Here is a 13,821-nt window from a genome sequence, read left to right on the forward strand (position 1 = left end):
CTCTCAAGGAGTCACAGTGGGGATTGTGTTGTATTTAAGAGTGACTATGTTCCTTATTTTTTTCAACATGCTGATTGTATTTGATGTTCATGTCTTTCCTTTTCAGCATTGATGACACACTTCAAGTTAAGATCACAGACAATGCCCTCTCTAGAGACTTGTTCCCCATGGACTATCATTGTTTGGGAGACAATGAAAACAGGCCAGTTAGGTGGATGGCTCTTGAAAGTCTGGTTAATAATGAGTTCTCCAGCGCTAGTGATGTGGTAAGTGCTGAGACGCCCGTATAGCAGCAAAATGTGGAAGAGGTTCCAAACACGTTTAGACTGTTTTCCACTTTTTAAAATCTAGTATCTGTTCCCCCCAATTTTTTATTCAGAAAGCAAGTGTAGTTAGCTCCCTGTCAGCTGATTTGTGGAGACGAGCTGTGACCCAAACTGTGGGACCATCACTGTGTGTAATCTCATTCCATCCTCACAATAACCTGTGAGAGAGAGATAGACACCATCCCAGTTTTAAAGGTAATGATATTGAAGATAGGCTGTTTAAGTCTCAGAGTGACCAAGTGGCTGTCAGATAGTAAAGATTTATTGTTTTCTTTTTTTTTTTTTTCCCAAATGACCTCTTCCAGGTTTTGTGGCCTGTATAATTTATAATTCCCCAGATGTCACTCTCTTCCCTCTTGTCAGTGTCTAGGTGGTTCTGCTCATTCAAGGAGATCATATAGTGGGATCCTTTAAATTTAGTGATGTATAGTTTCAGAAGCCACATTTATTGGTGTGTATTTTACAGCTATTTTAATTGTTTTTCATTTCTGTCATGTTTTAGTTGGATTTGGAAAATTGTTTTTCTGTGTCTTGTTCACTGCGCTTTATTATTATAGCTGAATGTTTAGAGATTAGGTAAAACTTCTGTTTACAAGTCCCCTGTATCAACCGGGTTCTGTTAGTGTTGCATGTAAATATTTGTAGGGTAATTTGCTTCAAAGTTTCAGCTGTAAAAATCATACTTACCATATCATTGTATCCTGGGTCTCAGCGATTTGTTTAGGGTTACCCTTTTACTAAGTGTGTGTCATTTAAGGACTTCTCATTTAATACACACTTTTTCTCAGTGTATTAGTGTCCTGTGACTGCTGTTGTTATACCCTTGGTGGTAAAACAGCAGAGATTTATTCTTTCACAATTGAATTCCGGAAGTCACAGGTTTGAAATTAGGGTGTAGGCAGGACCATGCTCCCTCCAGAGCTGCTAAGGGAGAAACTTGCCTTGCCTCTTCCAGCTTCTGGTGGCTGTTGGCATTCCTTGCCTTGTGGTTGCATCTCTCTGCTCCATGTTCATATCGTCTGTGCTCCATGTGCTGGTCTCTCAAAACTCCCTCTGCCTCTCTTACAGTGATATGTATGATTGCATTTAGGACTCACCTCAAAATCCAGAAGTTGCTACTCTCAAGGTCCTTAATTTAATCACATCTTTTGTCATATAAGGTGATATTTATAGGTTTCAGGGATTAGAATGTAGACATATCTTTGTTGCCACCATTCAATCCACCCCTCAGTAATTGAGGTTATTTAATATTTCCTTGTTGAGGGCAGGTATTCCAGTTTAAAACCTTTGAAATGAGAATGATTTATTTGGGGAGAAACCCTCTCTTGTTATTATAATCTTTTACTTGAAGTTTGTTTTTTCTTTGTCAGAAGTTAGGTTGGCTATTTGATATATTGTGCCTTTCTGCAAACCAAGTGTCTTGATAAAATGTACTCACTTGATGTGAATGAACAATTTACATATGTACTTTTTAAAGGTTTTTTTTTTTTCCTGTAAATGAAGGTCTTCCATTATGCATATCTACAAAATACTTTTTTTAACTTAAAGTCAGCTACTCTCTGGAAAAAAAACGTAAAATAACTTATCTGACACTTGTTAGATGGGCAGAGTAAATATGGATGATGGGGCCTTCCCTGGTGGTCCAGTGGCTAAGACTCTGTGCTCCCAATGCAGGGGCCCAGTTTCGATCCCTGGTCAGGGAGCTAGATCCCACGTGGCGAAACTTAACAGTTTGCAGGCTACAGCTCAAGATCCCGCATGATGCAAGTAAGACCCAGTGCAGCCAAATAAAAATAAATATTAGAAAAAAATATGGATGATAATAAGAAGGATGTTTTCTTCTTCATGGAGCAGCTGCAAAGGTTAATAGTGGATAGAAACTAGCTTCATGTTGCCACAGTCTTTCCCAGCCAGAGGCGTGGGTTCTGCTGGAGAATGGGTGGAAGTGGGAGAAATAAATGCTGATTCTTAGATACTGAGTCCTGAGGGTTCAGCTTGTATGCAGTGGGGAACTAGGTCTAGTCTGTTCTTCCAGAGCTGTGATAATAAAACTTCTCTAACATTAATGTCACAAAGTTAAAATCCCAAGTAAAGCAGTACAGATACACGAAACAGCTTATATGACTCCATAGTTACATAAAGAGAACCTGGACTTCTTTGCAGGGAAGGAGGGGTCGCTTTCTTGTTTTTTATGTTTATGTTTCTCAAATGATATTTTTAAAAAGGAAGGCAGAATCTAGGCCAGCACACAGCTGCTGTGTTGAATGACAGTAAGGACCAGTTATACGCAAGTGCCTGTTCTTCAGGTTGCCAAACCTGTGTTCAGAAGTTCTGCACAGTAGACGAAATACCAGTTTCTACACTAAGCAAAACTGTTTTCATGGGGGCGAAAACTGAATTTAACTTTGGTGTTAGAACATAATTCTAAAACATAATATCGGTTGAATTAGAGCTGTATGGTTTTCAAATTCACTTCTGTAGTAGGAAAGCCAACATATAAACACTTTTAAATGCAGAAAAGTAAAAGAAACTTCCCTTACATTTTCTTTGAAAATATCATTCCATAGTTGATTTAAAAGATTAATTCATTCATCTCTTTTGGATGTTAGTATTCTTTTCAGTGGTTGATTTTGAAACTTTATGATTTTATTACTCACTGAAATGTAGCATAGTTGCCTTAGCAGACATGAGGTGGCAGTCATGGTGAACTCACAACTAGCCTAACAGGCAGGAAACCCAAAGATATTTCTGAGATTACAGTCTTCATGAATGCCATGTAGCTTCAAGAGATTGGGGATTGTTTAATTATTAGAAAAATTTTCAGAGGGGTATGCATGATGGTACTGTTTGCTTGCACAATGAAAACCCCCCAATATGCCTGCTTAACTTAATGTATCTGCTTATTTCTGTGTAAGTATTCCATTGTATATTTAAACCGTATTAGGAAAATTTTTAAGAAGATATTTTTAGTAACACTTATCGCATATTTCACAGGAACTCCAGAGTAAAAATTAGATGATACACTTCAACTAATGAGGTTTCACTTAATAATACATTTCTAACCAATATGATCTACATCTCTTCAGCTTGGTACACTGTGCTGTATTAACTGGTGAAGTCCATGTGGAGCATACATTGCTTAGTTAAGCAAATATTTCAAAATCATAGTTAGGATCAGTTATTCTTACTGTTACGATATTTTACAAATTTTACAAGAGTTCATATATGAGAACTCGCCTTCCATCAGGATAGAGTCCGACCAAATACCCTGTTACTTGATCACTTGATGGCTTTATTTTTAAAAATCACCACAGTCTTACTGGTAAGAAGCTTAACAGGAAAATTACTTTAAAATCATCTCTACTTTTAGTGTGCCTTAGCATAAACTTGAAATATCTGTGTGACCCAAGTTCTTCGGAGCGTATGATAGTGAGCATACCTGTCAATTTACATTTAACATGGTCAGATCCTAAAAAGTTCAGATTTTTCTTCTTTAGATTCTTACAATGTCATTTCTTTTAAGATAGATGTATTTTTCCCTTAAGTATCTTTTGTCTTGGATAATTGAGATTGAAAGGAATGGAAATACCTTTCTGTGTCCTATGACTCTAATGGGACTTATTTAGTGTAAAAATCTAGCCTTTCAGTTTTGTGAGATTGAATATTTTTTGAATTCTTATATTAAAGCACATGTGTTAAATTGCCTTTTAACTTTGGTATTGAAAATGTATAATCATGTATTCTGATCCCACATTTCCTTTATGGATGGAGTTGGTTGTTTTTTTTAATTTTGAAAATTTTTATTTTATATTGGCATATAGCTGTTTAATAATGTGATAGTTTCAGGTGGACAGCAAAAGGACTCAGCCAGACATATACATGTGTCCATTCTCCTGGAGTTGGGATTTTAAAAACTATATTTAACAGTCTACTTTTGGGCTGTAAAACTTCATTCAGAGTCATAACTAATGTAATCTCCCTTCCCACCAGAATATCTATGCATGTAAAATACCTGTTTTAGCTATTACATTTAATGTAACATCTAACAAATGATATTACTGCCTTGGAAGGGACATTTTCTCTGCCCTTTAAAAGACCCTTGATATTTTTGCATTCCTTTATATTTAAAAGTTCTCCTTGGAAATACATTAATGTTTTCCATTTAAAAATAATACATTGCATTTCTGGCTTGTGTTTTAACAGTTTTTACTGGATGCAATATTTCACTATGTCGACATTCTTATAATGTTAATATAAGCTTTTAACTGTTGAACGTAGGAAATATGCACAATTAGATTTGACTAGTTATAAATCTCTAATATTATTCTAAGATATGATGTCATCCTAACCATTCTTAAGAATTTCTGGATATTGTTTTTATTCTGTTTTCATCAGATGTGGTACTGCCATAGATTTTTTTTTTTTTTTTTTGGTGACTTGCTTTTCCTTTATTTGAGAACAGATTTTTTGATTTATATCTTCTTTGAATTATTTAGCTAATTTTAGTAGCTAACATAATTCTGCTAACAGGCCTTCTATTAAGAGACAAATGCAAGCAGGAATGCACAATTAATAGTTTTTCATGCTAGTTTTCTTGTCTTTGTGGTGTTACATAGTGTTTAAAAAGCATTTTCTTGGGAAAAACAAATCAAGGAAATGATTTCCATGCTGGTCTTATCAGTGTAGTTTGTGGCAATGAGGAGATCCTTTAAGGTATTTGAACAGTTTTTAGGGTGCAGGGCATATGAAAAGTGGGCTTCCCTGGTGGCTCAGATGGTAAAGAATCTGCCTGCAATACGAGAGACCTGACTTTGATCCCTGGGTTGGGAAGATTGTCTGGAGAAGGGAATGGCAACCCACTCCAGGATTCTCACCAGGAAAGTCCCATGGCCAGAGGAGCCTGGCAGACTACAGTCCATGGGGTTGCAAAGAGTCAGACATGACTGAGTGACTAACACTTTCACTTTTTACAGATGAAAATGTATTCATTGACATTTTTTTTTTGTGAATATTAGAGATTATTTCTAGAAGAAGGAGAGAAATCTGTAAGTTATCTAGATATTGTGTTTGATGTAGAGTGCTTCTTAAATTACTCCTATTTGCCCAGTGCCATGGAAAGTCACTGCCACAATCCTGAACAGACTCAAGCAGGAGAAACTCATGTTTGTAATATGCCCAGGAAGAGTGGTCTTCTGAACTGCTGTGATACTGTGGTATCAGAGAGAGTGCTGTAGTTTTCAGAGAAGGCTTATTATTTCTAAAAGAACAGAAAATGTTCCATTTTATGCTATTCCCTCCTTATTAATTTTTGAATAATACTTGAGTCCCATTACTTATTTTGTTTCCATTATGGTTGACATTTTATACATCAACAATCTTACAGATGTACTTTTTATTTATTTTTGGTTGTACTGGATCTTCGTTGCTTTGCACAGGTTTTTTTTAGTTGCAGTGAGTGGAGGCCATTCTCTGGTCACACTGGGTAAGCGTCTCACTGAGATGGCTTTCCTTGTCGCAGAGCACAGGCTCTAGGCTTTAGCAGTGGCAGCACATGGGCTCAGTAGCTGTGGGCACGGGCTTGGTTGCTCTGTGGCGTGTGAAATCTTTCCAAACCAGGGATGGAACCTGTGTCCTCTGCATTGGCAGGTGGAGTCCTAACCACTGTGCCACCAGGGAAATCCTGGACTTATTATTTAAATATTAAATTTATATTAAGATGAATTGTCTAAAAGATGTTAGGAAAAAGCTGCAGAAATGAAAGATCATTGAGACATTAGGAAATAAGGATTTAAAGTTTAATATTAACATTAAGAAATATGTTGTTTAGTTTTATGAAATAGACCTAATATTTCCTGAGAATGAGGAATAAGTGGATTTACCTTGGGAACAATTAACATAGTTTCAGAGTGACCATTTCTTGTCTTGAGATCAAGTAGTTGCCCTCAATACATTTTCTGTGTTTGGCTCTCCTTGAGACTAAATTTGATCTGGTCATACCTGAAAGGTTTAGTGGTTTCCCCCACTTTCTTCAATTTAAGGCTGAATTTGGCAATAAGGAGTTCATGATCTGAGCCACAGTCAGCTCCCAGTCTTGTTTTTGCTGACTGTATAGAGCTTCTCCATCTTTGGCTGAAAAGAATATAATCAATCTGATTTCGATGTTGGCCATCTGGTGATGTCCATATGTAGAGTCTTCTCTTGTGTTGTTGGAAGAGGGTGTTTGCTATGACCAGTGTGTTCTCTTGGCAAAACTCTATTAGCCTTTGCCCTGCTTCGTTCTGTACTCCAGGGCCAAATTTGCCTGTTACTCCAGGTGTTTCCTGACTTCCTACTTTTGCATTCCAGTCCCCTATAATGAAAAGGACATTTTTTTTGGGTGTTAGTTCTAAAAGGTTTTGTAGGTCTTCATAGAATCATTCAACTTCAGTTTCTTCAGCATTACTGGTTGGGGCATAGACTTGGAGTACTGTGATATGGAATGGTTTGCCTTAGAAACGAACAGAGATCATTCTGTCATTTTTGAGATTGCATCCAAATACTGCATTTCAGACTCTTTTGTTGACTATAATGGCTTCTCCATTTCTTCTAAGGGATTCCTGTCTGCAGTAGTAGATATAATGGTCATCTGAGTTAAATTCACCCATTCCAGTCCATTTTAGTTTGCTGATTCCTAGAATTTCGACGTTCACTCTTGCCATCTCCTGTTTGACCACTTCCAATTTGCCTTGATTCATGGACCTAACATTCCAGGTTCCTATGCAATATTGCACTTACAGCATCGGCCCTTGCTTCTGTCACCAGTGACATCCACAATTGGGTGTTGTTTTTGTTTGGCACCATCCCTTCATTCTTTCTTAAGTTATTTCTCCACTGATCCATCAGTGGATTTCTCCACTAAATCCATTAAGTTATTTCTCTACTAAACCATTCAGGTATGACCTAAATCAAATCCCTTATGATTATACAGTGCAAGTGACAAATAGATTTAAAGAACTAGATCTGATAGATGGCGTGCCTGATGAACTATGGACGGAGGTTCATGACATTGTACAGGAGACAGGAATCAAAACCATCCCCAGGAAAAAGAAATACAAAAAAAGCAAAATGGCTGTCTGAGGAGGCCTTACAAATAGCTGTGAAAAGAAGAGAAGCGAAAAGCAAAGGAGAAAAGGAAAGATATATCCATTTGAATGCAGAGTTCCAAAGAATAGCAAGGAGAGATAAGAAGGCCTGTCTCAGCAATCAATATAAAGAAATAGAAGAAAACAATAGAATGGGAAAGACTAGATCTCTCTTCAGGAAAATTAGAGCTACCAGGGGAACATTTTCATGCAAAGATGGGCACAATAAAGGACAGAAATGGTCTGGACCTAACAGAAGTGGAAGATATTAAGAAGAGGTGGCAAGAATACACAGAATAACTATACAAAAAAGATCTTCACGACCCAGTTAATCACAATGGTGTGATCACTCACCTAGAGCCAGACATCTTGGAATGTGAAGTCAAGTGGGCCTTAGGAAGCATCACTACAAACAAAGCTAGTGGAGGTGATGGAATTCCAGTTGAGCTATTTCAAATCCTGAAAGATGATACTGTGAAAGTGCTGCACTCAATATGCCAGCAAGTTTGGAAAACTTGGCAGTGGCCACAGGACTGGAAAAGGTCAGTTTTCATTCCAATCCCAAAGAAAGGCAATGCCAAAGAATGCTCAAACTACCACACAATTGCACTTATCTCACATGCTAGTAAAGTAATGCTCAAAGTTCTCCAAGCCAGGCTTCAGCAATACGTTAACCGTGAACTTCCAGATGTTCAAGCTGGTTTTAGAAAAGGCAGAGGAACCAGAGATCAAATTGCCAACATCTGCTGGATCATGGAAAAAGCAAGAGAGTTCCAGAAAAACATCTATTTCTGCTTTATTGACTATGCCAAAGCCTTTGACTGTGTGGATCACAATAAACTGTGGAAAATTCGTCAAGAGAAGGGAATACCAGACCACCTGACCTGCCTCTTGAGAAACCTATATGCAGGTCAGGAAGCAACAGTTAGAACTGGACATGGAACAACAGACTGGTTCCAAATAGGAAAAGGAGTACATCAAGGCTGTATATTGTCACCCTGCTTATTTAACTTACATGCAGAGTACATCATGAGAAACGCTGGGCTGGAGGAAGCACAAGCCGGAATCAAGATTGCTGGGAGAAATATCAATAACCTCAGGTATGCAGATGACAGCACCCTGATGGCAGAAAGTGAAGAGGAACTAAAAAGCCTCTTGATGAAAGTGAAAGAGGAGAGTGAAAAAATTGGCTTAAAGCTTAACATTCAGAAAACTAAGATCATGGCATCCGGTCCCACCACATCATGGCAAATAGATGAGGAAAAAGTGGAAACAGTGTCAGACTTTATTTTTTTGGGCTCCAAAATCACTGCAGATGGTGATTGCAGCCATGAAATTAAAAGATGCTTACTCCTTGGAAGGAAAGTTATGACCAACCCAGACAGCATATTTCAAAAGCAGAGACATTACTTTGCCAACAAAGGTCCATCTAGTCAAGGCTATGGTTTTTCCAGTGGTTATATATGGATGTGAGAGTTGGACTATAAAGAAAGCTAAGTGCCGAAGAATTGATGCTTTTGAACTGTGGTGTTGGAGAAGACTCTTGAGAGTCCCTTGGATTGCAAGGAGATCAAGCTAGTCTATCCTAAAGTAGATCAGTCCTGGGTGTTCATTGGAGGGTCTTATATTGAAGCTGAAACTCCAATACTTGGGCCACCTGATGAAGAGCTGACTCATTTGAAAAGACCCTGATGCTGGGAAAGATTGAGGGCAGGAGGAGAAGGGGACGACAGAGGATGAGATGGTTGGATGGCATCACTGACTCAATGGACATGAATTTAGGTAGGCTCTGGGAGTAGGTGTTGGACAGGGAGGCCTGACGTGCTGCAGGTCATGGGGTCACAGAGAGTCAGACACGACTGAGCGACTGAACTGAGCTGAGAATAGATATTTTCCTTAAGAGATCTTGTGAACATCTCTTTCCTTTCCTGCCTTATCCTTATCATTCTATTTAATATTCCCTTCAAATGGCCCCATTGTTCTGATGGAGCAATGTCAAAGCATCTGATACCATGGAGGAAAGTACTGTATTTAGCAGATATGTGTGATGGCTTGGTAGGCATCCAATATTAGATCTGAGGACAGATTTATGGTAGAATTGATCTCTTTTCAAAGAGATCTCAATTGATCTCTGTCCAAAGATTGCTGATTTTTGAAGTTGAATTAACAACATGTACTCAATCTGATACTTGTGGCAGACAGTGTGTATTTTTTGTCAGTGCATTTTATATACAGTAATTGTACACTTGGGGACTTTTTTTTAACTGTAGTAGAATAATATTGCCATAATATAAAATATTGTGGCATAAATATAAAGATTATTAAGATTTTTAGGTGATAGTTTATACTGAAGTTATTAAAAAGACCCCTTTAAGGCTCACTTGTATAAATTTATTAATCAGATCCCTGCCTCTGTCCTTTGCCTCTCTCTGTTCATGCCACCACTGTGCATCCAGTAAAGCTTTTTTATTTTATTTTTTGTTTTGTTTTAACAGTGATGGATGTGATTTATTGATAAACTGATTACTAATAAAAGTAAGTTTTATACTAACTTCCTTACAATTCAAGTAGGTCACAGAATGAAGAAAACAAAGCAAATCCCCAGTCCTTAACCTCTAAATGTTACATTTCCTTCCAGCTTGCCCAAATATACAAATATATGAATGACTGTGTATAGAGCTATACCATTAAATTTACTTGAATAGTGTTATTTTTTTTCTTACTTAAATGTTTACTGATCTAATTAGAAAAAATTAAAGAACCGTCAGTTTGAAATTAGAGCAGTTAACACAGAGGGGCAACAAACTAAAAAAAAATCAAATGGCTAAAAATAACTCAGTTATAAAAGTACAATTTACAGTATCATTTATCTCAGTAAAAGAAACAAAACCACTAAATGTCTTTCCTTCTAGATAAGACTGTTTTCTCTGCAGAAAGGAAAAAAAAAGCAACTAATGATTTGCAACTATAATCCAATATAACTATTATTTACCCCAGCAGCATCTAAAAATATATGAACCACACAGCACAAAAATCTCCCTTTAGAAAATTATTGTATTAGATAAGGTGTTTATTCTTGCTGTGACGTTAGTTTCATTTGTATAGGCCACAAAAGTTTAATTGGCACATTTTACTTAATAAGACAAAGTAAGTCATTCTTCTTTTTAAAAATTATGGGATATTCCATTTTCAAAGAACCATCCCAGATACTTTGTTCATTATATCAGTGTTCTACCATAAGCAGTCAGGCTTTTTAAATGATCACTAAGTATCCAAGTACCTGAAGTTTATCAATGCTGTGTAAACTGTTAACTTCTTTTGAAGATATGTGTACATTTATAATATGATACAATTTTGTACTGAAGAATTTTTTTTTTAAAGATAACCTACAGTACATATAGTTAATTTGCCTCACAGAACTTAGAGATACAGTGTAAACATTTAAGAACCACAACAGAGTCCAGTGTGGTTCAAACTTGAATGGATATTTTCTTGAACCTAGCACAGAGGTTACTGGCTCAAGACGATATTCCACAGTGACATCAGCACAGGATTCTCTTGTAAGACTCTACTTCTTTAAAAAAGAGCACACTTGGTTATGTTGTTACTCAGTCGCTAAATCATGTCCAACTCTTCTGCGACCCTTTGGACTGTTGCCCACCAGGCTCCTTTGTCCATGGGATTTCCCAGACAAGAATACTGGAGTGGGTTATCGTTTCCTTCTCCAACAGATCTGCCCAACCTGGGAATTGAAAGTGCATCTCCTGCAATGGCAGGTGGATTCCTTACCACTGAGCCACCAGGGAAGCCCTATACTTGGTTATACATGGCTTTTAGCCTTGAGCTACAGTTACGCTACAAATCCTTCCCACCCTCCCAATCGAAGTTAGTCATGTGGAGATGTGTGCCTTCCCTGAGCACGTTCCCCAATCAAAGTTAGTCACGTGGAGATGTGTACATTCTCTGAGCACGTTCCCCAATCAAAGTTAGTCATGTGGAGATGTGTATATTCTCTGAGCAGTTCCCCAATCAAAGTTAGTCACCTGGAGATGTGTACATTCTCTGAGCACGTTCCCCAATCAAAGTTAGTCATGTGGAGATGTGTATATTCTCTGAGCAGTTCCCCAATCAAAGTTAGTCACCTGGAGATGTGTACATTCTCTGAGCACGTTCCCCAATCAAAGTTAGTCATGTGGAGATGTGTATATTCTCTGAGCAGTTCCCCAATCAAAGTTAGTCACGTGGAGATGTGTACATTCTCTGAGCACTGTTTCCCAATCAAAGTTAGTCATGTGGAGAGGTGTACATTCTCTGAGCACTGTTCAGACAGTCCTTGGTTTTCTAGCTCTGATGGAGATCTCAAAGGCGCTCAGAAGTCCGTGTGCTTACATTCAGACCAGGATGAACTTTATAAATGCCACTTTCCTCCATTAGTGACAGGCCACAGATTCCAAAGTGTACATGCAAAGCATCTAAATGATTATCTGGTCACTTGACAAATCCCCCTATGAGTCAGTCTTAAGTTGATGAGATGTAATTTTTGTTTACCTCACAATTCAGTTCAGTTCAGTCGCTCAGTGGTGTCCCACTCTTTGCGACCCCATGAATCGCAGCACACCAGGCCTCCCTGTCCATCACCAAATCCCAGAGTGTACTCAGACTCATGTCCATCGAGTCAGTGATGCCATCCAGCCATCTCATCCTCTGTCATCCCCTTCTCCTCCTGCCCCCAATCCCTCCCAGCATCAGGGTCTTTTCCAATGAGTCAACTCTTCGCATGAGGTGGCCAAAGTACTGGAGTTTCAGCTTTAGCATCATTCCTTCCAAAGAAATCCCAGGGCTGATCTCCTTCAGAATGGAAATTTAGAGTTGAGTTGCTCCCACTCAAAAAAAAAAAAAAAAAAAAAAAGATATCTTCATATCAGGTAGCCAAAGTAATGGAGCTTCAGCTTCAGATTCAGTTCCTCCAATGAATATTAAGGTTTGATTTCTTTTAGAATTGACTGGTTTGATCTTGCAGTCCAAGAGACTTGCAAGAGCCTTCTCCAACATCACAGTCCAAAAGCATCAATGCTTTCGTACTCAGCTTTCTTTATAGTCCAACTCTCATATCTGTACATAACTACTGGAAAAACCATACCTTTGACTATACAGACCTTTGTCAGCAAAGAAATGTCTCTGCTTTTCAATAGGCTTGTCATACTTTTTCTTCCAAAGAGCAAGTGTCTTTTATTTTCATGGCTGCAGTCACCATCTGCAGTGATTTTGGAGCCCCAAAAAATAAACTCTGTCACTGTTTCCATTATTTCCCCATCTATTTGCCATGAAGTGATAGGACCAGAAACCATGATTTTAGTTTTCTGAATGTTGAGTTTTAAGCCAGTTTTTTTCACTCTCCTCTTTCACTTTCATCAAGAGGCTTTTTAGTTCCTCTTCACTTTCTGCCATTAGCGTGGCATCATCTGCATATCTGAGGTTATTGATATTTCTTCCGGCAATCTTGATTCCAGCTTCTCCTTCATCCAGCCTGGCATTTCATATGGTATACTCTGCATATAAGTTAAATAAGCAGGATGACAATATTCAGCCTTGATGTACTCCTTTCACAATTTTGAACCAGTCCGTTGTTCCATGTCTGGTTCTAACTGTTGCTTCTTGACCTGCATACAGATTTCTCAGGAGGCAGGTAAGGTGGTGTGGTATTCCCTTCTCTTTAATAATTTTCCATAGTTTGTGGTGATCCACACAGTCGAAGGCTTTGGTGTAGTCAGTGAAGCAGATGTAGATGTTTTTCTGGAACTCTCTTGCTTTTTCTATGATTCAACAGATGTTGGCAATTTGATCTCTGGTTCCTCTGCCTTTTCTAAATCCATCTTGAACACCTGGAAGTTCTCGGTTCATGTATTGTTGAAGCCTGGGTATACAAATTACATGTCATTTTTATTGCCTTCAAGTATACACAAAAACTTTCATCTTTTAGCTGAAGGGTTCTTTAACCTTCTAAGCAAGCATCTTTATTTACTTGGCTTAAGTCAATCTCCAAGAATAACTAGGAATGAAAGGTCAATGTAGGTCATTGCTGTGTGGCCACTATCATGAGGGTAAACTGTTCAAGGATTCTTTGATGGATTGAATGAATACCCAGATATGAAGAGCCTCAGAAACCACGGTGATTTAGATTTGATCTGTCTTCTGTGGGAAAGACCTGCAGGGAGTAAATCCAGTCAATTATATCATCCCTGTTCACCACATGCAAGGAGTCCAACGTTTCAAGCATGGAGAGCGCAAAAAATGCAATAGTCAGTTGCTCACCACAACCCTTGCACCTTAGCTCATGGGAGCGTGGGTGACCACAGGCTGGCAGGGAGTGGAGA

The 13,821-nt window shown here is 38.2% G+C and overlaps 1 protein-coding gene across 1 annotated transcript in view; it reads left to right on the forward strand.

Annotated features, from left to right (window-relative positions):
• The window catches only part of RYK (receptor like tyrosine kinase), a 184,073-nt gene that overhangs the window by 154,861 nt on the left and 15,391 nt on the right, over positions 1–13,821 (forward strand). Inside the window, exon 17 of the mRNA XM_068969315.1 lies at positions 107–266. Within this exon, the coding sequence (XP_068825416.1) occupies positions 107–266 (160 nt within the window). The remainder of the gene's footprint in view (positions 1–106; positions 267–13,821) is intronic.

The sequence above is a fragment of the Capricornis sumatraensis genome, chromosome 1 (assembly GCF_032405125.1).
Source record: "Capricornis sumatraensis isolate serow.1 chromosome 1, serow.2, whole genome shotgun sequence".
In the NCBI taxonomy this organism is placed as follows: Eukaryota; Metazoa; Chordata; class Mammalia; order Artiodactyla; family Bovidae; genus Capricornis; species Capricornis sumatraensis.